The 27979-nt window shown below is 39.8% G+C and overlaps 3 protein-coding genes and 1 long non-coding RNA gene across 5 annotated transcripts; 2 read left to right on the top strand and 2 right to left on the bottom strand.

Annotated features, from left to right (window-relative positions):
* Positions 1-540: 540 nt before the first annotated feature.
* Positions 541-26911, bottom strand: LOC121893716 (polymeric immunoglobulin receptor-like). Of its 2 annotated transcripts, XM_042405688.1 has the most exons (7): positions 26725-26911; positions 8188-8741; positions 7564-7872; positions 4805-4831; positions 4533-4619; positions 4071-4126; positions 541-2725 (listed from the first exon to the last, which is right to left on the bottom strand). In XM_042405688.1, exons 2-7 carry the CDS (start codon positions 8621-8623, stop codon positions 2420-2422), a joined length of 1221 nt encoding a protein of 406 aa, XP_042261622.1. In that variant the 5' UTR covers positions 8624-8741; positions 26725-26911; the 3' UTR covers positions 541-2419. The 2 variants fall into 2 exon arrangements, with proteins under 2 accessions (XP_042261622.1, XP_042261621.1); XM_042405687.1 differs by lacking the exon at positions 26725-26911 and having other exon boundaries at positions 8188-9105.
* On the top strand, positions 9369-13069 carry LOC121892205. Its single transcript, XM_042405113.1, has one exon. The coding sequence runs from the start codon at positions 9369-9371 to the stop codon at positions 12837-12839; it is 3471 nt and encodes a 1156-aa protein (XP_042261047.1). The 3' UTR covers positions 12840-13069.
* On the top strand, positions 14575-15527 carry LOC121893721. The gene is made up of 3 exons (XR_006095413.1): positions 14575-14663; positions 14869-15033; positions 15225-15527. It is a non-coding gene; the product is annotated as an uncharacterized LOC121893721 (long non-coding RNA).
* Positions 14583-26653, bottom strand: LOC121893719 (polymeric immunoglobulin receptor-like). The gene is made up of 3 exons (XM_042405691.1): positions 26174-26653; positions 25550-25864; positions 14583-14923 (listed from the first exon to the last, which is right to left on the bottom strand). Exons 1-3 carry the CDS (start codon positions 26604-26606, stop codon positions 14583-14585), a joined length of 1089 nt encoding a protein of 362 aa, XP_042261625.1. The 5' UTR covers positions 26607-26653.
* Positions 26912-27979: the final 1068 nt, after the last annotated feature.

Below are 27979 nucleotides of genomic sequence, written 5' to 3' on the forward strand. Positions count from 1 at the left end.
CTTTTTCTTAATGAACTGAACTGTGATTCATGCAAAGATATTCCAGTAGAGCCCAACATTAAAAAATATAGACGTGTAATGTGCAGAATACATCTTTACGTGGAAGCATCAGTTGACTGTCTCAGTGCAGTTTGTGGCAGACCTGCTGCTTATCTGAAAGATTGGTCTGATTAAATGTCACAGTAACAGCTTTAAATCATCTTTTAAAATCTGCTAGTTTACTTGCCAAGGCAAAGAGAAACACAACAAACACCTCTTATAGGAAAGGAGGAAACATGAGCTATAAGCAACATGTCTCAAAATTTTTTAAGTAATATTAAAATGATGCATTGATCTGACAGGATGAGACTTTTGCTTTGGTTTTGAAAAGAGCAAGGTTTTCACCAGATAGCAGATTGTAATATTGATTGTAAGAAACCCATTTCAGTTCTCGTCAAACTGAAAATTATTACTTTTCAGAAGAACTTTTATTTTAATTAACATATTTCTATTATTCTATTAGTGTTCTAATAATTAATAATATTGTTCTAATAACCCAGCAGCTTTTTCTAATGACATTACTCAGTTTACCATTGATGTGTAATTAAACAGTAATTAACAGTAACAGTAATTTAAAGTGACAAACAGAATAATATAATGCCTGCCATAGTCTGACTTATTTAAATTTACTGCCACAAACAACATGTGATAAATAAACATTTCTCTTCAACAGCAATGTGGGATTGTTTTTTTCAGTGGTTTAGAAATTAAGAGTCACAACAACCAGCAATGTTTGGTGCTTTTTAATATCACATTACAATCAATTTTTGGCAACGAGGAAAAAGAAGAAAACAAGTTCATTCTCTGTTTTTGCAGTGCATGGTTGTAGATAGCTGTTAGTTAGTGATTATACACCACTTTTTGGCTTATTTTCAGTCCACAATATAGGTTCTAATAATTCTTACTAGACTTTTGAACAACACTACAAACACATATAGTGAATATTGAACAATGTCTTACACTCGCACCTGTGACTTTATAAAGGTGTTATCTTAACAGCACAAAAACCTGCACAGCAGCAGACACACAGCAAGCTAAAAGAGGCTGAAAAGTTCCATAAAGCAGCAGAGCTGGATAATAAGTCTTTGTGGATTCATCAATATGAAGAACTCATATAGTCATTTAATGAAGTGGTACCATAGAAGAACAGATTAATTTGGCTTTAACACATTTTTGTTTGGTATTTGGAGCAAAATTTATCAATCAACTAAACTACACACATAAACTACAAACAAGTAATTGCTGAGTCAGTGGTAGCAGCTACTTCTTCAACCTTTTGATTTATTATTCAAGACAAACCGAAATCTACACTTCAGGCTACTGTAACTGAGCTAGGACAGGCTCTTGAATTTTATTCCTAATCGATGGAGCTGGAAAAACAATTAGTCAAAAATGGCACCAGTGCAGCAGGAATACAAAGGATGCCAAAACAAAACGGGAGTTCTGAAGCTAATACTAATATTTTAGAACTGTGAAAATGATTTATCATATAATATTTGTTCTTAAACATAAATGCATAACATAAAAACATCATAAAGAGTAAATCATTGTTAACAAGCTTTGTACTAAGTGGAACATTTTACAGTTGTCAGTGGGCTGCAACTAACAACTATTTTCATTATCGCTTAATCTGCAGATTATTTTCTGTATTAATCGATTAATAACTTAGTCAATGGAAAGTAAAAAAAAAAGTGAGAAAATGGCATTCACAATTTCTCAGAGCCCACAGTGATATCTTCAATTTGCCTTCAATTTTTGTCTAAAATGTTAAATATTCAATTTACTGGCCTGTATGGCAAAGAAAAACAGTGAATTGTCACAATTGAGGAGCTGGAACCAAAGATTTGGCACTTTTGACTGAATAATGACTAAAATGATTAATCAATTATCAAAAAATTTGCAGATTAATTTTCTTCCAATCAACGAATTGATCAATCAACTAATTGTTGCAGCTCTAGTTGTCAGTGCTCTTTGGTGGACAAACTGAATTACCTCAGACATATATATTATATTTGACACTTCTGTACTGCAGTTCCTTGTTACTTATCGGCTACTATATACAACAATATATACAACAACAATATACAACAATACCAAACGGTCTGTCTGAATTGGACTCTATTGTTGATTTAAACTGTCTCACAGTTGAGCATAAGGACTCATCTAGTCTCTACAAATCAGTCCTGTCACCAAACTTTGGCGACTCAAACAATGTGGAAGTGAATCCTGTTTTTAAGTTGACTGGGCCCAGAAACTGAATATCTTGGGGTGTTAATTCCTACAGTCTGAGTTGGGCTTCATTGTTAACAACCACAAACCATCAAAAATTAATCTTTATCATTTATTTTGTAAATTTAATAAATTCCTGCCTGGGTCGTCCTCATTGCTGTTGTGTCTTGTTGACTGTCAGTAAGAGAGGATCCTCTGAAGTCTTTGATGGTTTATAGACAGTAGAGTTTGGACCTTGACTGTTCCTCACAGTAGAATATTCACAGGCAGAGGAGCTGGGTCTGGGGATCAGCACCTCACCATTAGCTTTGTCAGTGCTGCTTTGAAAGATGATGGTGGAGTAATACATCGAGGCAGGGGAGTTTGTGGGAAAGTTGGCAGTGGCATAAATCGTCTCCACTGCATTTCCTGAGCCTGTCTCCTGGAGGCGCTCCTGTACCTCCTCATAGACGTTATCCTTCCAGGGAAGAACAAAAAATTGAGTGAGTAGTTGATATTCAAACAAATAATAAGAACTATCCATACAAAGTGTACTTTACATTGTAGATAGAAAGAAATTACAAACAGGTTGGTAGTTGGACACAGCATCAGTGTGATGGACGGCTCACTGTGCTCCCTCAGTAGAATTTATTCACTGACAAAAAAAGTCTGTTATACTTTACAGATATATGTCTTATTTAGTCATATATATTGATAATGGAAGACTAAACACTTGGTGTGTTTCCATCCACCGTATTTAATTATATTTTCCTCTGAGTGGAAACAGAAAATTATTTTCGCCATTCATATACTGTATTTATATGCTGGCTGTCTATGTTAAACATGGTCAAAGTGTTCAGAGCAGGCTGAACACCTCTTTTGCAGAGTTACCTCTACTTCCCCATCAAATTGACGTCATTCCCTCAAACAGCCATCTGTTCTGTAGTCTTTGTTGTTAAGGTTGTTCATGGATCAGATTCAGGCTCCAACATGAATGGTTGTATTTGAGACATTGATATTTTGAGTAAAGAATGGGAAAAAAGAAGCAAAATCCTACTTCTACTGTTTGTTTATGTAGCCTCTGTAGTCTGCCGATGGGCAGCTTGAGGGCTCATCAGGAGGCTTGAGAGAGACAGGAGCTAAAACAACCTGTTTCAGACAGAGGCTGAACTGAGGGGCTGCATAAAGGGCCAGTATAATATAGATAAGGAATTTTTAACTGGAAATCATGTAAAGATATTCCAATAGAGCCACAGAATAAAAATATAGACTTGGAAATGTGCAGGATATGTCTTTAAAATGTTGATTTATCGATAAAAGCAAAATGCGACAAAGTGCCATGTAAACAGACGTGGTGAATAAATGATGATGTACATGAGACATGCAAATTAAATGTCACTCAAGCTTCCACTGAAGTGACAAAAAGTTTGATGAGGAGACTGTAACGAAATTCAGTTAAAATGTGTGCTTCAGTCTCATGTCAGAGGCTCTCCAGATAACAGGTAAGAGATTTGTTGGTTTGTTGGCTGTCAGAGGTGGTAATACACTAACTGAATCCAAACACTGTAAGTGGGATATTCATAACAAATCTGCCACACGTAGCTAAAGAGAGTCTGTCATTGCACTGCAGTGAAAACATAACACTGCATCGTTGTGGTCGACGGACAGTTTATCTCTATGAAACAAGAGTCCTGGGAGCTCTCTCTTATATTTACAACCAAAATACTTAAAAGTCTGGCATCATTTATGTACTGCTCTTGTTTTACTGACAATATGAATACCACCTATAAAGTACTACCACACACAGACACATTTATACTAACCTCTCTGATGTGCTGTGCTGCTGCTCCATTCCTTGTGGGTTTTGAACATGAAAATCCTGACAGAAAAAGAGAGAAAGCAAGAAAAGAAAGAGAAGAAAAAAGGAAACGAGCAGAAGGATGATGTGGATTAATTACAGCACTTTTCGTCAAGTTGTTATTGATACAGCTGTTTATCTATGTAGCTTAGAATCTATCTCTAATTATCTATGTAGTTTGGTTTCACTGAATAGGATTTAAGTGTGCATCCCCCAAAATGAGTTATGATAATAGGTCGACAAAATTTCAACTTACACACATGATAAAAGTCATGTCTATTAACTTCTGACGTCTTACAGTTTGTCTGCTTTGTTTTTTTTAGACATCACATCTTCACAGGATAGAGGAGTACATGAATGTGGTTTTGTGTGTACAGTATGCAAGTGTGTGTTTCATGTTCTGAAGTCTGGTAATGAACTCCCTTACGTTTGTAGATGAAGATCACAATTATCACAAGCAGCAGCAGCAGCAGCAGCACAGCTCCACAGATGATCATTATTACGTGAAAGTCTCCTGCAAGATAAACCACACAAGGCATAAAATGTCCAGCATCATTTAAAACACAGTGAACACATGGAATCATCACTCAAAGCTGTCTGTGTCAAGAAATTTAACAGGAATTTACAGAAGTTAAATCATCAAAATGTTTTTCAAACACGTAACATTTAAGGTTGAAGATATCAAATGTGCTTTCTCACCATGATTCACAGATCCAGGTGGTGCTGCTGAAAGCAAAAAAAAAAATGCATTCAGGTTGTACGTGTGCATTCATGAATTAACAAGGATAGAAAAAGGAAAAATGCAATTTTTCTAAGCCTGACAAATAAAACTGTTTATTTATTCAATATTTTTTAATCTTTTTTTTCTTGTGTCCTCCCCTTTGCCATTGTTTATTAATATATCAACCTCAGCCAAAAACACACAAAATATCTAATTAAATGTTATTTAATTAACTAAACAACAAAACAATGAATACATGAAAGAAAGAAAGTAAGATGAGTGAATTTGTGGAAATTAAACTTTGTTGAACAAATGGCTTTTTGACTTGACACAGCAGGAAAACCACAGGAGTAAATAATAAAATGAATGATTCAGGGTCCTGTAATTGCACATGCTGGCTCAGTGTCACACAGTCATGGTTTACGGGGACACTTGAATAGAGCAGAGCCATTGTTAATGTTATTAGTGACACCTGTACTTTTCTACTAAGTCAAAATATCTGCCATTAACGTAATGCGGCCCCTACTTTTTCAGTTTGTTCCATTTCCTGTTTTGACTCTTAACTTCCTGTTGCTATTGCTGGCTACAGTAAATACAATTAGAGAGTCCTGATCAGTTCACACAGCACTATACATTTCTCAAAGCTGGGAACAAAGTTGCAAAGTTATGTTTGCTGTTAACTAGCTTACTTTATGTTGTTGTAGCTGTTTCTATGATTCAATTCAATTTTATTTACATAGCACCAAATCATATCAAAAGTTATCTCTTCACAGCAGCTCTAGACCGTACTCTTTGATTTACAGAGACCCAACAATTCCTGATGAAAAACTTATTTGAATTCTTCACAAATGATCACTAAACCGGATGGTTTTATTACTTTGTTTGGTCTGGAATCTGATTTATCAAAATAAAATAAATAAATCAATCAATCTTTTCACCCAACTATGCAATATAGCATATATTTTATTGATAATATTAGCTTGTTACACAATAAGAAGCCCATGCCATGGAAAACTGGACTGTGAAGTTTAACAGTAATAAGTATCCACTTTGTGTTGTGGGTGGAAAAATTATTATATTAACACATTTTGAACTGCCACACTCAGCCAACGACTGTTATAAACACAATAAAACACAAATACCAATCTGTTGTAACAGTAACATGAGCAGCTGATCCTGATTCTGTGTGGGAGAAATGATTTAATTAGTGCATCTATGAAAACAGTGCTCGATCTTTGTCAGACTGTTGTATATTAACATTTCTTGTGCTCTTTCAGCTCCTCTAAAGTTCATTAATTAACAAACAGACAAAAACCGAGGAATATAAAAAAAACAATTTCCTGTTTTAAATGAGGTTATGTGCCAGATCTGCTGGTTGCCTGGCAACTGCTCAGAGCCAAGAAACAGTTCAGCTTGTAGCCTCATATTAGCTTCAGCTGAACTTACATTTGTATTTTTACACAGCATGAGGAGAATGGATTTTGTCCCTCTTCTCTTAAAAATCTGCTTTAGGAATGGATTTCTTCACCACAGATCACAATTACATGATCAATGACACCTCCAGTGTGTATATAGGTGAAGGATAAATATTGAGGAACTTATAATTTTAAAATTAAGACACTTCATATGTAGATAAAATGAACAGAAACTTCAAAACTGATCAGTTGTTAAGAGCTTTGATTGAACATGTTGCTGATCAAGTCCTGCTGTCACTGCAGCATGCTCATCTGAAGGCTGGTGAAAGGGACGTGCAGGAAATGAAATCAAGAGTACAAATAACAACGACTGCAAGTGTTCTCACTCTGTCAGTCAGGATATCACAGTTGACTGCTGTTTGAATAGAAAGCCAAACGCTACAGAGTGGCTGATCACACAAAGCAAATGGCTGTAATGTTGCATGTCTGAACTGTTCTGTTGACTCCCAGCACTTCAACTCTTGTAACTAGAGATGATACTTCTTCAACAAATAGAAATCAAGATCACAGTTGAGTCATTTTCAGTCTGTCCTTGTTGTAGATGAGACTGTTAAATTCACTACAAGACAGAACCAGCTAGCCCATCAATGAACTCGCCTTCTGGAGTCACGACAGTCCTGTAAACTGCAGCTGGTGAACATGAAGTGTAACTAATCATGTTACAGTTTACGGGACTGTCGTGACTCAAAACAGCTCATGTATCATCTCCGTTACTCTTTAACTAAAAATAACATTCTTATACGTATTATAATAACTAGACATTTTACACATTGTGCAAAAGCAAACTTGCCCTTTACTGTAAATCAAACAGTAATCAAAACTGTGGCTTTAGCCTCCTACAATCTGAACCAGGGTCAGATTTTGGCTATACTTGAATTGAAGTCTCCAGTCACTACTTCTCTGCATACTTTGCACATGCATGGACCCTCTTACACATGCAGGGATATTTGCACATACAGTACAATGCACATTAACGTACAATCAGACTTAACCACTACAAATTGTGCTTACATGTCTCCTTTTCCTTTGTTTCTACTTTTGTAATTTTATCTTATAAAGGTTTTATATATTGTGTTTATAGTTTGAATTTTTATAATTTTCATAATTTTATATTTATTTCTCAATTTACTGTTTATTATCCATATTTTGTGGTCAGAGAGGACCACAAAATAAGAATTTCATTGTACAGCGGTGTTGTGCCTGTGACAAGATTTGAAGTGAATTGAATAACTTCATAGTAATAAAATAACACATCCACTCACCTACAGTCATCTCCAGTCTGTTGAAGAATGTTTTACTGCGTTTTTTGCCAGTGTTTTCTGCTCCACACCAGTATGTCCCGGTGTCGTCTGTTGTTATGTCTACCACAGTTATGGTGATATTTCTCCTCTCTCTTTCATCCTCCACTGAAAACTTTACAGTCTTTTTCTTTGAGGTGCTCCATAGATATTGACATATAGATGGATCTTCTCCCTTACAGATGAATTTCTTAATGGGAGCACCTTGTGGGTACTCACACTGGTATGTGAACGTTTGTCCAATAGTTGGGGATCTTTTGAAGATTGTAATATCTGTGGATAGAAAGACAAAGACAAATTCTAATTCAAACTCTTTGGCATTTTTGGCATCTCACTTTCTTTATTTTACTTTAACTTTCACTTCATGTTATCTGCACACATATTTACATATTTTTTATGATAGTTGTTTTTTTTACTAAACATCAAATGTCAGCCAAACTGCCAATACAACATCTGAATGTGTATAAATTTGTGTTAACGTCTTTTAAATCACCTGTTGTGTTGAGTCATGTTTCACTGATAAACAGAAAACGAAAGTCAGAAAAAAGCCTCTAACCAGTAGAGGAGAGCTGAATCTGTATTACTCACTTTTAACCTGCAGTTGTATTTTTCCGAGTGAAGCTCTGTAACTTCCTTCATTTGATTTGACTCCACACCAGTAGACACCAGCATGCTGTGAGCTCACATTACTGATGGACATGTTGAAGCCACTGTTGGTGTCTGTGAGAGTGAAAGTCCCGTTTGACTTTACAGAAGATTGTGTTGATAAAATCTCCTCACAGATTTCATTGTTGTCTTTGCAGATAAACTTGACACTGGAGTTGTATTCGTTAGGGTAATCACATGTGATGGTGGTTTTAGCTGTTTCATACGCAGTTTGATTAAATGGTGTCTGGCAGCCATCTTTCACTGCAAAGAAAAAAGAAAAGTAAAACATGCAAAACTGAACATTGTAATACTTTGCTAACACATGTTGGAAATGTATCATCGTGCTCATATACAGTAAAGGGTGCATCATGTGCATTTATCTATTCATTATATCTGCCTCTCCTGTCCTGTAATGTTTGCTTCAGAGCAAATTGATTTCCATTTTTGCTAACTTGTTCAGCTCTGTACAGTAGAAAGTTGAAAGAGAAGCAGACCTCACTGAATGTGAAACATGTTCATACTAGAATTACTTTGTTGTTCATCTTCAAAATAGACAAGCTTTTTAAATGTATTGACTTAATTATTCAGTCTTCAGGAAAAGGTGAATTATTTTCTGAATACTTTGTACCCTATCACCCAGAGACTAATGTTAGCAAAGCACCCAACCGCACCATGAAACTGACCACACTGCAGCACTTTACAAAACTTCAACCAACTGGAGAAGTGAAGAAAGTCGGCTGCTGTGCAAACTGAAGACAGAACGTTAACAACACAGCGGAGCATTTCGTTTTTTCCCCTCCTTACTCCAAAACATGCAGACCAACTTCTGATTTTACAAAAAAACATTAAACCAGTGATGTTGGTAAGTAAATGATACTTTAATTTCATTATTATTATACTGAAGAAGACTAAGATGCTTCCAAATTAATGCAGTTCACTTTTATAAATGAAGTTTATAGACTTATAAACAAAGTTCGGGAACCAAAGACCACGCCTTGTACGCAACCCATTTCCGCACCACAGGGTATTTAGACACACCATATCCGCTCCTCTCCCCTCTGTCTCAGCTTGCAAGCACCCTGTGACACACCAGCATAAACTTAAAACTCCTTACTCACATCATGGACCTCGAACTGCTCCTCAACGCTTCGGACGAGGACTCGTTCGAAGTCCCGGAGTCCCCCGGCGTCCGATCTTTCCGGCAGCCTCGCCTGCGCTCCTCGGTTTCCCTCATCCCGGCCTCTCGGCCCTCATCCTCCGTCGACGACGGTATCGTCGAGCCCTCGATCCCCAGCGGCTACAGGGGAAGGTCCCGTAGTCGGCGTCCGAAGGAAGCTACTTATTCCCGACGCTCACTCCAGCCTCGCTCGAGATCCCGGAGCCCGCCCAAGAGGAGCAGCCACCGCGCGCAGCGCTCTCCTCGCCTCCGGTGTACGGACCGCTCCTCGGCCCCAAACATGTCCGAGTGGACCGTCGCTCGCTTAAAGCATTTCCTCAGCCAAAATAACATTCACTTCCATCGCACCGACAACAAGGCAAGACTGTTTCAATTATACACAAACTCCCTGAAGGACAGCACTCTCTCCCGTCCATCTTCCCACGATCTTCCGGGTTCCCGACGTCGCGCGTGCGACGACGTCCGTGACGTCACGGCACGTCGCTCCGCCACACGCACACCTTCCTCCTCAGCAACCTCAGTCTCCCCAGTACAGTCCGCTTCTAACCCTATGCAGGCTCTCTCTGCTCCACAGCCATTTCCTCCTCCTACTTTCTCTTCAGCCGCACTTACATCCCATGCATATACATTCCATCAACCCAGCATCCCTTCCTCCTCTCCGGCTCCTATCTCTGCTGCTCCTTCCCTCCCGGCCATCTCAGCTGCTCCTCCACCCGCACCAACCACGGCAGCCGCTCAGACAGCACAAACAACAGCGGGCCCCAGCAGCTCCACGAGTTACACCCAACCTGTTCCTCCTCTTTCTTCTTTCCACCCTCCCTGTCTCCTCCCCTACCCCCCGGCTCCCCACGACCCGCACTCTAGCATTACCCGTACTACAGCACCTGCACCTCCTTATCCTACAGCCTTACACACGGCCAGCCTCGGCCTTTTCCTGGCTCCCACATCTCCATCCAGCAGCTACACCCTGGCCACCGCCCAGCCACCAGTGCGCCCCCTAGCATCCGCCCGGCCCTCCCCCGTGTCTCCCACCCTCAGGCAGCAGATCCTAACCGGTAATTACATTGATCTCACTCAACTCATTCACCCTACATCAATTAATCCTCACATCCCCAGGGAACTGCTCACCTCATTCGGCCCCTCGGAACTTAAACAGCCACTTCCTGCTCGCTCCAAGGACCTCACAGTCGCCGAGTTCGCTTTTGCGTTCTCATTGTATAGAGACATAATTTGTTCAGCCTTCCCCGACCGCAGGTCCGAGCTCGATGATTACTTGTCATTAATTCTTGACCTGGCCTTGCGTTTCGGCGGCAACGGTTTCTATACCTATCATATCCTCTTCGCCTCCCAAGCCGCCGGTCGCCTCCAACAGTTCAACCAGGGCACGTACTGGGGAACATTGGACCACGAGCTATACTGCCAAGTTTTCGCAGCTCGCGCTTCTCTGCACTGCGAAACGTGCGGCGCCCCTTCCCATCCCGCCGCAGCATGCACCCTCTCCGCCCCCCTGCCCCGCGCCTCGGTAACAGACAAGCGAAGCCCAGCCATGCCACACTACTTGCCATCGGTGGCTCCCCCACCATCCATCACCCCCAAACCTGCCTTAGATCACCCGTCCATCCTCGGCCCCCTCCCCAAAGGCACGGACAGGAGAGGGAGACCTGTCCTCTACCAGGGAGGACGGATGATCTGCAATAACTTCAACGACCTCAGTTGCAGCTCCTTCAGCTGCAAATTCCTCCACACTTGTTCATTCTGCGGGGGAGCCCACGCCAGAGCCGCATGCCCACACAACCCGACAAAGCAACAGCTGTGTAAGCATCTCAATACCCCCGTTAACATCAACGCCCTAGCCACCGCCCTACAAAACCATCCAGACACCCAGTTCGTCAACTTCCTCATTCAGGGCTTCACTTACGGTTTCCATCCGGGTCTGCAGGCCACGCCTGAGTCCACTCACATATGCAACAACTTGCAATCAGCCCTGTCTGAACCCACCACAGTTGACAGACTACTGCAAAAAGAAGTTGATGACGCCTTCATGATTGGCCCTTTCTCCAGCCCCCCTTTCCCGTCTTTCAGAGTCAGCCCAATCGGAGTGGCAACCAGGAAGTACTCTGGGAAAAAGAGGCTCATCATCGACCTCTCGTCCCCCCACGGTTCCACTGTTCCAAGCATTAACAGCCTGATTCCCAGCCTGGACTTTTCCATGCAATACGCCACTATAGACCACGCCATTTCCCTCATCCGACTCGCGGGCCAGGGAGCATGGTTGTCCAAGGCGGACATCACAAGCGCTTTCAAAGTCCTCCCCATCCACCCCGACTACTGGCACCTCTTCGGGGTCTCCTGGAAGGGCGCATACTATTTTGCCGTGCGTCTAACCTTCGGCTGCAAGAGCAGCCCAAAAATTTTCGACTCATTGTCCGAAGCCCTCTGCTGGATTCTTTCCAACAATTATAAACTCCCATACGTCATCCACCTACTTGACGACTTCCTCACGGTCACGCCACCGTCTTCGCCCCCGTCATACGGTCTCACCACAATGATTTCCGCATTCACTGATCTCGGCGTTCCCCTGTCTCCAGAGAAAACAGAAGGCCCAAGCACATCCTTGGAATTCCTCGGCATCACCCTCAACTCCATTACACTCCAAGCATCTCTGCCTACTGAGAAACTCCACCACATTTCTCTACTCATTCAAAACTTTCTCATGGCCAACACATGCACCAAACGTCAATTACTCTCTCTGCTGGGCCATTTCAACTACGCCACCCGCATCATCCCTCAGGGCCGATCTTTCTTGTCACACCTTCTCTCCATAGCCACCGCCGTCCCATCCATCCACGACCACGTCACGCTAGACAGCGCGTGCAAGATGGAACTAAAAATGTGGCACCAGTTCCTCTCTTCCTGGAACGGCATCTCCTTCTTTTACGACGTCCACGTTACAGACGCCAATGACATCCAGCTATACACCGACGCCGCCCCTTCAGTCGGCTTCGGTGGTTACTACGGTGGCAGATGGTTCTCTGCCGAATGGCCACCCGACTTCTCTTCCCTGGCCCCTTCCTCCACCATTTCAGAAATGTACCCGATTGTCATCGCTGCCATTCTTTGGGGGCATGAATGGTCCAAAAAGACCATCGCCATCCACTCTGACAACAGCGCCGTCGTCGACATCCTCAACAAAGGCCGGTCACACAATCTGGACATCATGCAGTTCGTGCGCAAGCTCACATTGGTTTCAGCCCAGCACCAGTTCATCATCCGTGCACTCCACATTCCAGGCCACAAAAACGCAATCGCCAATTCACTCTCTCGTTTCATGTTTCAGAAATTCAGACAACTAGCTCCAGCCTCCAACCCTCTTCCAACTCCAGTCCCACCGTTTTCAGCCACAATCTACAACTGAACCCGCAACTGGAACAACTGGTCACCAATTCACGGGACAACATCATCAACAGCATCACCCCTTGAACACTATCTCCATACTTCACCGGCTGGAATTCCTTTAAAACCTTTCACGTCTCCCAAGGACTCCCATTCCCTTCACCGGACATTCTTACCCTCTCCTGCTTCATTACATTCTCTCACACTCAACTCAAGATCAAGTCTTCCACCATACAGACCTACCTCAGCGGAATCAATTCCCGGATTCCCAGAGCACCATGCCCAGCCTCGTCCCACTCTCATACCTACATCCATCACGACCCGGATAACGTTAAGAAATCCCATTCTCGCCTCTCTGGTTGAAGTCTCTTTGGGGGCCTCGTACAGATGCCAGATCATCGAGACAGCACCCCCACCCTGAGTCTCAACCCCTGTTCCCACTTACCTCCCCGACGTCGACGCATCTCCTCCTTTCATCTATCACTCTCCTATCCACTCCCTCCTTCCCCTCTTTCCCGCCTGCTCTTCTTTCTCCCCATCCCTCGACCCTCATCCCTTCAACCCCTACCCCCTCATCCCGCATCCCACGACCTCGACCCTCACCCCCGCATCCTCACACCCCCCGACCCTCTCCCTTCCCCCATCCATCCTTCCCTCTCCAACCATCCCTCTAACTATCCTTCCTCCTTTTCACCCTGCCTTCCATCACACTCCCAATAAACCATTAAATCCATATTCTAGAAGGAGTGGTCTTGGTTAGTGAAATGAAGTTTATAGACTTATAAACAAAGTTCGGGAACCAAAGACCACGCCTTGTACGCAACCCATTTCCGCACCACAGGGTATTTAGACACACCATATCCGCTCCTCTCCCCTCTGTCTCAGCTTGCAAGTCCCTCCCACCCGACCCCTCCGCTAACTTTCCTCTCTTCTCTGCTCAAACACAGGAACAGGGGGGCCTCGTACAGATGCCAGATCATCGAGACAGCACCCCCACCCTGAGTCTCAACCCCTGTTCCCACTTACCTCCCCGACGTCGACGCATCTCCTCCTTTCATCTATCACTCTCCTATCCACTCCCTCCTTCCCCTCTTTCCCGCCTGCTCTTCTTTCTCCCCATCCCTCGACCCTCATCCCTTCAACCCCTACCCCCTCATCCCGCATCCCACGACCTCGACCCTCACCCCCGCATCCTCACACCCCCCGACCCTCTCCCTTCCCCCATCCATCCTTCCCTCTCCAACCATCCCTCTAACTATCCTTCCTCCTTTTCACCCTGCCTTCCATCACACTCCCAATAAACCATTAAATCCATATTCTAGAAGGAGTGGTCTTGGTTAGTGAAATCTAAAAGTTTCAATCTTTCACACACTTTTCTCTACTTTTTTATGTTTGTCAGACGTGACCTTTAAATGTCAGTTATGTTTCATATTAAAGTACAGTGGACACAGGACACCAGTGAATGGCACACAGTGCATTGAAGGAAGCATCAGAAGAACTAAAAATATTCCCTATCTTTCTATTCATTGAATCAAGAATTGGCTTTGAATCAATAATCAATTCTGAATTGAATCGTGACACAAAGGATCAGAATCAAATTGTGAGATTCCCAAAGATTTCCACCCCAATGGGATAGATATACTGTAATTATAATGTGCAAACAAAATACAGATACATTTCTGAAATGTCTTTCAATGCCTGATGCCTGTGTGTTGTGTTGTTACATTTTTGTTAGTTTTCTTCATGTTTTCTTTGTGAAGTTTTGTTAAACTTCTTTGATACAGATGCAGCATCTCTTACCGACTTTCAGTTCCAGTTCATCAGGTTCCTCAGACGACTTGTCTTGGTAAAATTTACAGTTGTACTTCCCAGAGTCATCATGTTCAAGTTGTTTAATGGCCATCCTGAGATTTTTATTTCTTGTATCATGGTACAGGGAAAATCTGTCATCCCCATCCCACACATCCTTTGTAGTGGTTTGTATGCTTGATCCTCTGGAATTAATAACCTCTATCTTTTGATATTCCTGATCTGCTCTTGGGTATTTGCAGGTGAGTTCAACCCATCCTCCTTCACATCCCTTCACTTCAGACGAGGCCTCACAGCCTGTTGATCAGACAAAGAGAAAAGTTCTCATCATGTCAGACACTGAAACAATCCCAGAACAGTCTGAATAAGAACCGTATCAACAAAACATCCACTGTCTCATCATGCTGGTAAACAGACTTTCTGGATTAATCAATAGATCACAGAGTTGTTCAATTAATCTTGTTGAATGTGTAATTTTATTCACACATATATTGTTTTGTGGTAATTTCTGTAGAGATTCTGAAAGGCCTCTACTCATAAAATCTAAGTTAGTATAAAGTTATAAAATACATTTTTTGTTGTATTTGTAATTTTTCAGTGTAACAGAGCAACTCTGCAGCCTGCCACGGTGTATTTATTGGTTCTACCACCAGGAGTAGCCAAAGTCAGGTTTTCCCAGTGGCTTCATGATTCAAGATAAGAATTGAAATAAGTTTGACTTTGTATTTCATCCTTGACAAATATTAGGAATTTTTATTTTTCATTTTTTAAAATGGCAAAAATGTATGTGTTAGTGCCTGTTCACCAGAGGAGTTTTATGCACTCATTATCTTTTCTTTAACTACTGTGTTATAAATGATTAATACTGAGAGTAAAACAGGTGTCTTTCTAACCCTACCAGTCCCAGTGACCCGTCCACTGTTTAAAAGAAAAATCCCCTCCAGACATGTTTCAAGTCATTAAAATACTTTTTCCACAAAACATTGAATTACTTTTTAATGTTTTTTTTTAATTACATCTATTCCCTTTCCCTCATTAAAAATCCAGAATCTTTGAAGATGTAAATATGGTTCATTTCAAAAGTCAACTGCTGGATACAAGATGTTTCCTCCTTCACTGTAAAGTTCATTCTCAGTATTTGTGCACTGGAGGCTTCAAGTTTCCACATCACACTTGTGCAACTGGACCAGGACTGGATCCAAACTAGTTGTGATGTCACAAATCATGCTTGTAGGCCCACCTCGTAAAATTTGATTTTCAGTGAGCTCAGAGAAACTTTTCACTTTCAGCAGATAAATGTGAAAACAAACTCTGCACATACATCATTCTGCACAGTGAAGCTCAAACATTTAACTGTAGGAACAAGAAGGAAAACATATTTTTGAGTGGAGCAGGACTTTAAAGATCTGGTATTGAGTGGTATTCATATATATATATGATATTATTGGTATATCTTTGACATTTTATTCACGAAAAGTTGTTTAGATTTTTCTAAATCTATCTTACCTTATAGGTCAGGTTCTCCTCTGTACTCCAGCAGGCTGTTTTCAAAGCTATTCACATAAAATCATTATTTTATTTTTCATAATTAATGATCACCTACTCCGATGGTGGGAGGTGTGGCCCCCACCTTCCCCCTTCCACCAATCGGAATACGACCTAATGAATAATGCAAGTTCCTTTACACTGCATCTTTACCTGCAGTAATGTCTGCAGCTGGAGATGTGAGACAGTATATAGTGGTCCAAGAACCAGAGTCTGATCCTGAATGAAGGGAAGAACCTGCTGTTGCAAAGTTTAGATTTCAAAAGGATGTTTCAGAACGGTGAGATCGTGTCTAAGTTACCTCACAAAATAAAGTAATTTTTTCAAACGTAGCTGGAGGACACTATCTTAGCTTTAGAACAGGTTTATTATATTCCTATAGCTGAGTAACAGAAAGAAACAATGTTTTAAAACTTGATCCAAAGATTGAAGATGGAAGTATTGAGTCTCGTTAAACAAACAGTTGGCTGTAAAATGTGCGGGACACATACACAAAGCCACTCGCCAATAACGGAGGGAAGACTGTCTCCAAAAAATAATTTCAGCCATTCCTGACGTAAATTTCCATCCTCTGGAAGGCTGTAAAGACTTTTTAGCTGCTGAACAACCAGCAACACTTCCAGTGTCCTGCTTTGCTCGTCATCCGGGTGCGATGCAAACTGCGACTACAGAGTACGCACTCAGCGCTGGGCGACGGTGGACTTATGCTAAAGCTTCCTGCAGATTTGATTTGATGTTCTGGTGTGACGTAGTAACACGTTCCACCTCAACATCGCTCGCCCTTGAGCTCAAAATTTCAATTAACTTAAAAAGGCCAAGGAGATTAAATTGAGTCATTTTACAACACAGGAGGCCCCAACATCACCATAATCAATCCTAAAGCTAATTTTTCTTGTTTTCCATAATTCCAGCCCTTTAACACTAACAAGCTAGTCCATCAACCATCACACACTGTAGCACTTTTAAAAACTTAAACCAACTCTGGTGGGTTCAAGAAAATGACTCCTTTCATTTCTAAAGCACTGTGACCAGTTTCAGTCAGTGAACAGTGAATTTTCTGTCCAATTGAGAATATTGCTGCCACTCTGACTGCAGCCTGGAATCGTTACCATGAGTTTGGTTCTTGCACCCTTTCGAACATACAGACAGGAAACGTTTTCACGACTTAAAATGGCCGCCAAAAAAAGCAAAAATATCACAGATGTGATTTTTAAAGCTGCTCTTGTTGTCTCTACTTTTAGGCATCACAAAAGACAAGTCTGAATCCTTGTTGTATCCTTGATAAATTAGCATTATTTTTGCATTTTATACTTAATTGCCAAAAAATATCAGAAATACATTTAAAAGCATCACTTCCTGTGTGATCGCTGCGTATTCACATCACATCAGATAAACTACCAGGCAGGAAAGAATAAAACCTTTTAACAGACTATAGGATGTGTCATTGTTGAGTTGAATAATTACCCAAAATATTTAAATATATCTATATAAATGAGTTGTATTTTATTGTTGGTTAAAGTTAGTGAGCTTTTTAACAGTACTATACTGTAATAATAAATAGACTGCTACTGTGGCCTGTCTTAAAAAAGTTGAGTTGTAAGTGAAACCACAGAACAGGATGTATAGAAACTGGTTAATTACTGAAGAGGCAGAGCTGTAACAGTTGTCAATCCAGTCTCTAAAGTCAGTAATCAGGCAGGAATAAACCTTTTTTACCTGTCATCAGTGAGAGGACGAGCAGAAGGAAACTCTTCATGTTGTTCTTGGGTGAAGAAATTCTCAGTAATTATTCATCTCCAGTTGTTATGTTGGTTCTTCTTTTCAATTCTGACATTCACCGTCTGCACAGGCGTTTCCTGAGCTAATATTTTAGAAAAAAGTGATCCGCCCCTGATTCTCATCATCTTCCCCCTTTTCTTCTATTTTTATAACTGCCCTGTGCTTCACATCATTGCTCACCGGGGGCCAGATGTGTAAAGGATGTGTACGCACATAAAACATGCATATAGTATTTATAAAAACAGATTGTACACGTTTTCCCAGAGCCAGCTGTGAATTATGTAAGATTTAACAAGGTGAGAGACAGAATATTAATATAATAAGATATTGTTTGTTTAAACTGCACCCATCAATCAAAGGTAATTGCTTTGTGTGATCAGTTTTATCATTCTTTTATTTTGCTTTTAATAATCTTTTTTATTTTATTCTTAATTGCGATGCACTCTGTCTTCAACATGAGCTCTACAAATGAATCATTGATCACATTTCTGGTGTTTAAAAATGATAATGAGATATTACTATTTAATGACAGCTGTTGTGGCTGTTGGAGAACTTTGCTGCAACACAAGCAGTTACTTTCCTTCCTGTTTGTTTAATAGACAGATCTACAGACTGGTGGAGCAGGCAGCATGTTGGTATGAAAATAGCTGATTAAGGTCATGTCTATATTCAGTTATGGTGAATTGTGGGAGTGGAAATAAGACTTGTGCACCAGCGCCTAGCTCCCCAATGACTGAGGTGTGAAAACAGAACTCTGACGAAAATAACGTGTCTGCATATTTCTGGCATTTGCGCACACAGTTTTAGTCTTGAATATATTATATATATTTTTGTGTTTGTGTTTTTATGCATCTGGCCCCAGAACTGCACAGGATTAAACCACAGGAAACACCTGCAGGTGGAGTTTTAGTTGATTATGAACTTATTCACCATGCTAAATTTATAGTAATAATATTACATGAATGGACTGCTGTTGTAGTGAGTCAGCAGTATTTTATAGATTGTCCCTGACTCTAGCCAATATCACTGTAGAAGTTTAACTATTATGTAGTTTATTAAAGCCTTCACCTTTCCTATACTTCCCTACGTCCACCACAGGGAACATTTCAGAAATCAGGCCCCTCACCCTGGAAATGTTGAAAAAGTCATTCATGCTCAGATCACATCAGCTCTTGTGACACCTTGTACACCTGCCTCTCAGTCAGTCTGCACTAGCTCAGCTACAACTGACCCAGAACTCTGCAGTTAAAAAAGACAAACAGTCAGTAACACATTACTCTGGTTTATAATGCAAGAAGGAGCCTCCAACTTATGACGTGTAGCAGTCAGTAAACAAAGGAATGTACTCGATGGAAAAAATAACTTCCATGTTGACATTACATACTGCACAGTTCACAGATAAATGTACAATCTTGTTGAAGGCAGTAGGAGCAGATTGGCTTCAGATAGACTGTTGCACTTTAGTGGTGAGAGTGTGGCTGTCAAAGTGATCAATCTGTGTTAGCCGATTATGTTTTGTGTAGCGACTAATGGAAACAAAGTAAAAAGTGTCTGAGAGGCTGAATTCAGACCTTGTTTGCTTGACTGTCTGCTGAGATCAAAAAGATATGTTTAATAACTTTTATTGATGAAAAAGATCAACTTATTACAAAATATACTCAAAATAATAACAGCAATCAAAAGCAAAGCTGTGGTAAACAAACAAAAAGCAACCCACTCACCCTCTCTCTCTCTCTCTCTCTCTCTCTCTCTCTCTCTCTCTTACCAGCCGCCATGCAGGTAAACAGCTGCTTATATTAACTATGAATATCATAGTGACCTGATTCTATCAATAATCACCGTGATTGCGCATTAAATAATGACAATATAACAAATATAACAGTAACAAATAACCAAAATATACACCATTACAAAATTACCTATTTACAATGAATTCAAAAATCACTATAACTTCATTTATGGCTCCTAAAGTTAGTACAAAATTTTAAAAAGCATCTTAGTAGGCACTTCTTTTATTTGTGTGTGTTGTATATTTTGTACATTTTGTTTGTATGTTGCCATCTTGTTTTATCTTTTGTCTTTTGTGTCTGTCTGTAAAACACTTTGTAACAATTGTTTTGTGTTAAAGGCACAAATACGATTTATAATATCAAGTATGAGATGAAGACGACCGCCTGCTGTAAAGATAAACCTTGTTTAGTATCACAATAAAAAACATGTTTCATACATGAAATAGAATATTAAAAGAAATTTACAAGAAAGATATTGAAAACAAAAAATGATTAAACAGTGTACAAATACATTCTGAAAGTATGAAATGATGCAACTTTTGTTGCAACTACAAATTGCACATATTATATTATATATTATATTATATATTATGTGCATATATTATTGCACATATACATTGTATACTACATGTATGACTGCAGCTAACAATTATTTGTTTGTTTGGTCTATAAAATGTCTGAAAATGGTGAAAATCCAAATTTCTCCTTTTGACTGACTAACACACCACAATCCAAAGATATTCAGTTTACTATCATAGACAACTAAGTAAAACAGAATATATTCAAATTCAAGAAGCTGGAATCTGAGAATCTGGACAGTTTTTTTTTTAAATGACTCCAAATGATGAATCAATTATTAACTGCATTTATATACAGTATATCACATCCTGACATCAGTCTGAGACTGATGGTGTGAGGAAATGTGACATTCAGGATCTTAACACACTAAAAGAAGTATTTTGTGCAGCAGTTTTGGGGAACAGTGGAGTTTGGGCGATGAACTGACATCCACACCTTGTCAAATAATCTTGAGTCTTTAATTCAGATCAGCTAGTCCTCCAACCCCTGATATACAGCATCATTCATTAAACCAGTTCTTATCCTGCCCCTAAACCAGGACTGACACATTAATATATTACCTCAGACCCCTGACCAAACAACTGCTATATTATTGATTAAAACTGTCTATTTCTTATGTAATATTAAGAACACCTGTATGCAGTCCAATGCAGTAGTCCTGGATTAACTTCTATCATATAATATTAACTCCTGTTAGAGTGAATATTGTTCATTTTATGATCTGTGTCAGAGAGGTGTTGTTTCAGTCCTTTTTGAGGTGGTGGTTGGTGGTGGATGTGTTGAACTGCATTGTTGGTTGCACATCAGATAACTTGGTGTATATCAGTGCAGAAATCCTCTGAATAAATCTTGATAAATCAAGCAAAGATTAACAATTTTATCTTAAACAGTTTAAAAGTCTATGTTTGGGTTGGAAAAGAAAAAAAAAGAATGAACTGAAATCTTGGCAAAGCTCACAGCCTGGAAACTTTCCTCAGTGTTCCTGTGGCTTGTTGACAGTAGAGTAGAGAGGGTTTTCAGAACACCTGGATGGATGATTGACAGTAGAGTATTGACCATTGTCCTTCACAGTAGAAGATGGGTCACCACTAACTTCCCCTGGGCTGTTTGGATGGTTGATGTTGGAGTAAAGGCCTGTAAAGGCAGAGGGGTTGGTGGGATGTTTGGCACTGACATAAATCGTTTTCAGTGCAGTTCCCGAGTCAGGCTTGTGGGGCTGCTCCTCTATCTCCTCATAGACAAAATCCTTCCAGAGCAGAATGAAAAATACAAGATGAATAGTTTATACACAATCATAACAATAAGCACCAACAATGCTGATAACAGAGGTTCTTAAAGACAGTTAGACCTCATCAATCATCTGGTTTGCTTCCAAAAACTGGTAACTACTCTTTAATCCCCAGAATTATGGCAAAAATAATGGTGGTGTTTCCTAACAACACACAAACACACAAAGCTGCACTGGGTCAAGAGCAGCCACAACATCTCCTGAAACTGAAGCTGAGGCTGAGTTTTTAGCCACGCTAACACCAGCTGTGGCTGGCAATGATGACCTGACAGTCCACCATGTTGGTCCAGACTCCAGACTGAAATATATCAACAACTATTGAATGCACTGCAATGAAATGTTGTACAGACATTCATGGTGTCCAGAGGATGAAGCCCTCTAACTTTGATGATCCACTGGCTTTTCATCTAGCACCACTAGCAGAGTGACATTTTTCGTTTTTATGTCTGGGATGGATTGCAATGAAATGTGGTACACACATATAAAAATAGCACAAAAAGTAAGGAAATTTGTGTTTGGGAGATTATTTCTTTGTTGTAACAACGCTTCTTCTGTAAGGAACATGCATTTGTGGGATGAGCAGCAGAGCTGAGTATGTGGGCTGAAAAATTTGCCAAATCTTCTCTGCCAATGCCAAACAGCTTATTTTGCTGTTTCTATGGACTCTTGTTTTGAGCATCTGGTACCCCCAGGTGCTGCCAGGAGGCCTGCCATGACTGCCTTTCACTGTCAGGCCCATTTGTGCTGGTGTCGGCAACACATGCACTGGAACTTCAACATATGGAGGAACATAACGTTCAGCGAAGAGTCCAGATTCTGCCCATGGCAGTTGGATCGTAGGGTCAAAGTGCAGAGAACGCTATGCTGATTGCTGCACCGATAGAGTAACATCTTTTGGTGGAGGCAGTGTGATGGTGTGGGGAAGCATCTCCCTCACTGGACAAACAAGGCTTGTCATCATTAGAGGCAATCTCAATGCAGAGAGATATCAAGATGTGATTCTGCAATCAGTGGCAATCCCATATCTCCACAGTCTGGGACTGAAGTCTATCCTCCAAGATGACAATGCTTGCCCCGCAGAACAGGGTCTATCAGAGACTACCTCCAGAATTTGGGAGTGGAGAGGATGGAATGGCCTGCCAGCAGTCCTGACCCTAACCCCATTGAACACTTGTGGGATCAGCATGGACATGCTGTTCATGCCAGAGTGACCAGTTAAAGGAATAAATTGTATGTCTTGTTTCTTCAAGCTTCAATCATCCAAACACCAAATGGCAGAATAAGTTGTTTGGCATTGGCAGAGAAGATTTGGCAAATTCTTCATGGGCGCAACCCACATACTCAGCTCTGCTGCTCATCCCACAAATGCATGTTCCTTACAAATATGGCACCATTTAAAGGGGAAAAAACAGGCTTTCCAACGGTATAAGATTTATTGCCAAGAAGCATTGTTACAACAAAGAAATAATCTATCAAACACAAATTTCCTTACTTTTTGTGCTATGTTTATGTCCCCCTCAGAATGAACTGTAAGGACTTTGGTGATCTCTTAACTATTCATCCAGCGCCATCATCAGGTCAAAATTAAAATTTGTACAATACTTCGGTTAATGACCAAATCCCTGCCTCAGCTGTACTTTCTGTTTAGTGCTGATCAGCAGGCAAGCCTACAACAAAACTCTTATTAAAGAAAATTTATAAGATGATGTCAGACCATCTACATAAATCTGCCAAACTACATGTGTTTAATGGTGGGACACTTTGACTGACAGTGCTTCATTTTTGGCAAAGAATTATTCCATAAATCACAGAATATACTGTAAATATGTGTGAAAATGTCTGCATTTAATGTGCAACTAATACTGTAACCTTAACATTGAGGCCTCTGGCATCATGCACATATGGGTCCATTATATCCCACAATATAGATGCACACACACACACACACACACACACACACACACACACAAACAGTGCAACTGTATGAAAAACATATATACTAACCTCTACATTGTTCTGTCCTTCTTCATTTGTTTTGTATTTTGAACATCCTGGCAGAGAAATAATGGAAAATGTAAGAAAAAGATGAAAACAAAGAAATTTAGCAGAAGAAAATGAAGTGGATCAATTTCACACATCTGTCTCATTCAGAACCTACTGTACAACTGACCAGGAAAGAACTGACAGTGTTACACCTGTTGATGTTTGTATTCAGCTGTTTGTTTTCATTTTATGTGATTTTATGACTTGACCATTGTGTAGACTTTTTCCTAGAAATGAACATAATACTGAAAGCTGGACAAATATCAACTTCCAGACAAAAAAAGTCTGAACATTTTTACTCTTTTTATTTATGCATTTATTAATTTATGTCATCACTGCTTTCACAGTATAAAAACTGTGTGTATGCATGTATGTTTGAGTGTTTTTATATAAAGAATCTCTTACGTGTGTAGATAAGAACCACAATCTGCACAAGCAGCAGCACAGCTACACAGATGACAGTAATGATGATGGCTACAAAACCACACAACAAAAGGATGACCAGCATTAGTTAAACCACAATTAACATAGAAATCTAATCACAAAATGTTTTTCAATCATGTAAATGTAGGTTTCAGAAAAAAAAAAGTTTTCTCACCATTCCTGTCAGCAGATGAGCGAGTCCGTGGCACTGCAAACAGAAATAGAAACATCAAAGTTGTGAATGAAAGCAGAAATAAATTCTTATTACAGACAACAGCTGAGTAGAAAAAAATGAGACAGGACCAGGCAAAAAACAAATAAAATCCTTATGTATATATATAGAATTATTTCCATCAACTGCGTGGACTCGTCAGGTGTTTCATAGCAACATAGTTTATCCAGTGATGGGGGTTGCAAATTAGCTTCAGCAAGACGCCGTCCAGTCATTACTGTTGCTTTACTTCTTCCTGTGCAACGATATTTATTCCTAATAGATAAATAAATAAATATCACAGCTCCCTGTCTCACACATCCTGCCTTTCAAAATCAAACCACTTCCTTTTACTGTTTGTATGTAACTCTTTAATTTTGAAAAGACAGATTTGCTTCTTCCTTCTGCTTTAGGAGGTAACAGCTATGAATAAATCAGAAAATAAAGTTTTAATATTTCTCTACCACCATGCGCTTGTTTACACTCTCTCTTCTCTTTCTCTTTTCCTCTTTTTTTTTAAATGAGTCAGGAAGCCAATGCCAATAACGTTAGACTAAATGACCAAATAACAGTGGTTAGCTTAGCACAGTCCAATATTTCCCTCTCACTGTAAACAACATGAATACTACTAATTCTAAAACATAGATACAGATATTTCTGCAGATATGAAATAATAAAACAACATACACACCTACATTCACAAAGGAGTGGCAGTTAAGTTTATTTTACCTTTCTGCCTCTAAAACTTATTTTTACAAGTTATGTTACAGCTTGTGATGCCACAGTCACTTCCTGTTTACATAGTTGGTTGCTTCTTATTGGACAGTGCTACAGATGTTGCTTAGCAATTGATTGAAACATTACTGAAGTGTGTACTAGCTAAGACATTTCTGAATTTTAATGGTGCAACCTGATAACTACTAGTTACTAAGAACTAATGATGGACTTTACACACAAACTTAGTGATGAATTTACAAAAAACTGCTGCATCTTAATCCTGAACTATCAGAAAGTAACAGAAGCAGGAACTTCTTATCAACTGGAACTATCCTACAGAATCTAAATTCAGTCCCTGGTTTCTCAAAAAGGTTCTTGGTCACATGAGAGAGTTCCTGGTGGCAACGCTCTATTACACTGAACAGGGATGGACGTCTCAGCTGTTACAGGGAATTGAACCTGCCACAGGTGAACATCACCATCCATCTATTAGCCTCCTATGATATGAACCACTACATCAAAAACAATGAAATTATTTGAACACTCACCTACAGTCATCTCCAGTCTGTTGAAGAATGGGTTACTGTGTCTATTGTCAGTGTTTTGTGCTCCACACCAGTATGTCCCAGCGTCATCTGTTGTTAAGTTTCTCACAGTTATGGTGACATTTCCTGTCTTTTTGACATCCTCCACTGAAAACTTCCTAGTGTTCGTCCTGGGCTTTGAGGTGCTCCATAGAGGTTGACATATAGATGGATCTTCTCCCTTACAGATGAATTTCTTAATGGGAGCACCTTGTGTGTAATAACACCAGTATGTGAAAGTTTGTCCAATAGTTGAGGATCTTTTTAAGATTGTAATATCTGTGGATAGAAAGACAAAGACAAATTCTAATTCAAACTCTTTGGCATTTCTGGCATCTCACTTTCTTTATTTGACTTTAACTTTCACTGTTATCTGCATGCATATTTACATATTTTTAGTGATAATTGCCTTTTACAAAATATCAAATGTCAGCCAGACTGCCAATACAACATCTGAATGTGTATAAATTTGTGTTAACGTCTTTTAAATCACCTGTTGTGTTGAGTCATGTTTCACTGATAAACAAAAAATGAAAGTCAGAAAAAAGCGTCTAACCAGTAGAGGAGAGCTGAATCTGTATTACTCACTTTTAATCTCCAGTTGTATTTTTCTGAGTGAAACTCTGTAACTTCCTTCATTTGATTTGACTCCACACAAGTAGACACCAGCATGCTGTGAGCTCACATTACTGATGGACATGTTGAAGCTGTTGGTGTCTGTGAGAGTGAAAGTCCCGTTTGACTTTACAGAAGACTGTGTTGATAAAATCTCCTCACAGATTTCATTGTTGTCTTTGCAGATAAACTTGACACTGGAGTTGTATTCGTTAGGGTAATCACATGTGATGGTGGTTTTAGCTGTTCTGTACGCAGTTTGATTAAATGGTGTCTGGCAGCCATCTTTCACTGCAAAGAAAAAAGAAAAGTAAAACATGCAAAACTGAACATTGTAATACTTTGCTAACACATGTTGGAAATGTATCATCACGCTCATATACAGTAAAGGGTGCATCATGTGCATTTATCTATTCATTATATCTGCCTCTCCTGTCCTGTAATGTTTGCTTCATAGCATATTGATTTTTTTTTTTTTTTTGCTAACTTAGTTAGCTCTGTACAGTAGGAAGTTGAGAGAAAACCTCACTGAATGTGAAATTTTATTTCAGAAGCCTGGAAAGAAATGTCAGCACACTCTGGGATTTGAGAAAACCTCCAAATTAGCATGAACAATACATCAGTTTTATTCATTCTGTTATCACCAAACTGTGGTTTGTGTGCTTTTGTGGGATGGCAGATGTGGGTGAAAAAAACAGATTCACATAAGAATCCCAGTTCTTAAAATAAGTATTCATTCCATTATTATTATACTGAAGAAGACTAAGATGCTTCCAAATTAATGCAGTTCACTTTTTTAAATCAAAAAGCTGCAAACTTTCACACACTTTTGTTTGTCAGACGTGACCTTCATCAAGACCTTTTAGTTTAAAGTTATGTTTCATATTAAAGTTCAGTGGACACAGGACACCAGTGAATGGCACACAGTGTGTTGAAGGAAGCATCAGAAGAGCTAAAAATATTCCCTCTCTTTCTATTTATTGAATCAAGAATTGGTTGGAATCAGAATCAAATTGTGAGATTCCCAAAGATTTCCACCCCAATGGGATAGATATACTGTAATTATAATGTGAAACCAAAATACAGATACATTTCTGAAATGTCTTTCAATGCCTGATGCCTGTGTGTTGTGTTGTTACATTTTCGTTAGTTTTCTTCATGTTTTCTTAGTGATGTTTTGTTAAACTTCACTCTGTCTTTGATACAGATGCAGCATCTCTTACCAACTTTCAGTTCCAGTTTCTGGGTTTCTGGAGATGAGTGAGGTCTTTGGTAAAATTTACACTGGTACTCCCCAGAGTCATCACTTTTAAGTTGTTTAATGGCCATCCTGAGGTTTTTATTTCTTGTATCATGGTACAGGGAAAATCTGCTCTTCTCTTCCCACACATCCTTTTTAGTGCTTTGTATGTTTTTTCCTCTGGGTTTAATAACCTCTATCTTTTGATATTCCTGATCTGCTCTTGGGTATTTGCAGGTGAGTTCAACCCATCCTCCTTCACATCCCTTCACTTCAGACGAGGCCTCACAGCCTGTTGATCAGACAAAGAGAAAAGTTCCCATCATGTCAGACACTGAAACAATCCCCGAACAGTCTGAATAAGAACCGTATCAACAAAACATCCACTGTCTCATCATGCTGGTAAACAGACTTTCTGGATTAATCAATAGATCACAGAGTTGTTCAATTAATCTTATTGAATGTGTAATTTTATTCACACAGAGTGTTTTGTGGTCATTTCTGTAGAGATTCTGAAAGGCCTCTGCTGCTAAAATCTA

This window comes from Thunnus maccoyii, chromosome 3 (genome assembly GCF_910596095.1).
Source record: "Thunnus maccoyii chromosome 3, fThuMac1.1, whole genome shotgun sequence".
Lineage (NCBI taxonomy): Eukaryota > Metazoa > Chordata > Actinopteri > Scombriformes > Scombridae > Thunnus > Thunnus maccoyii.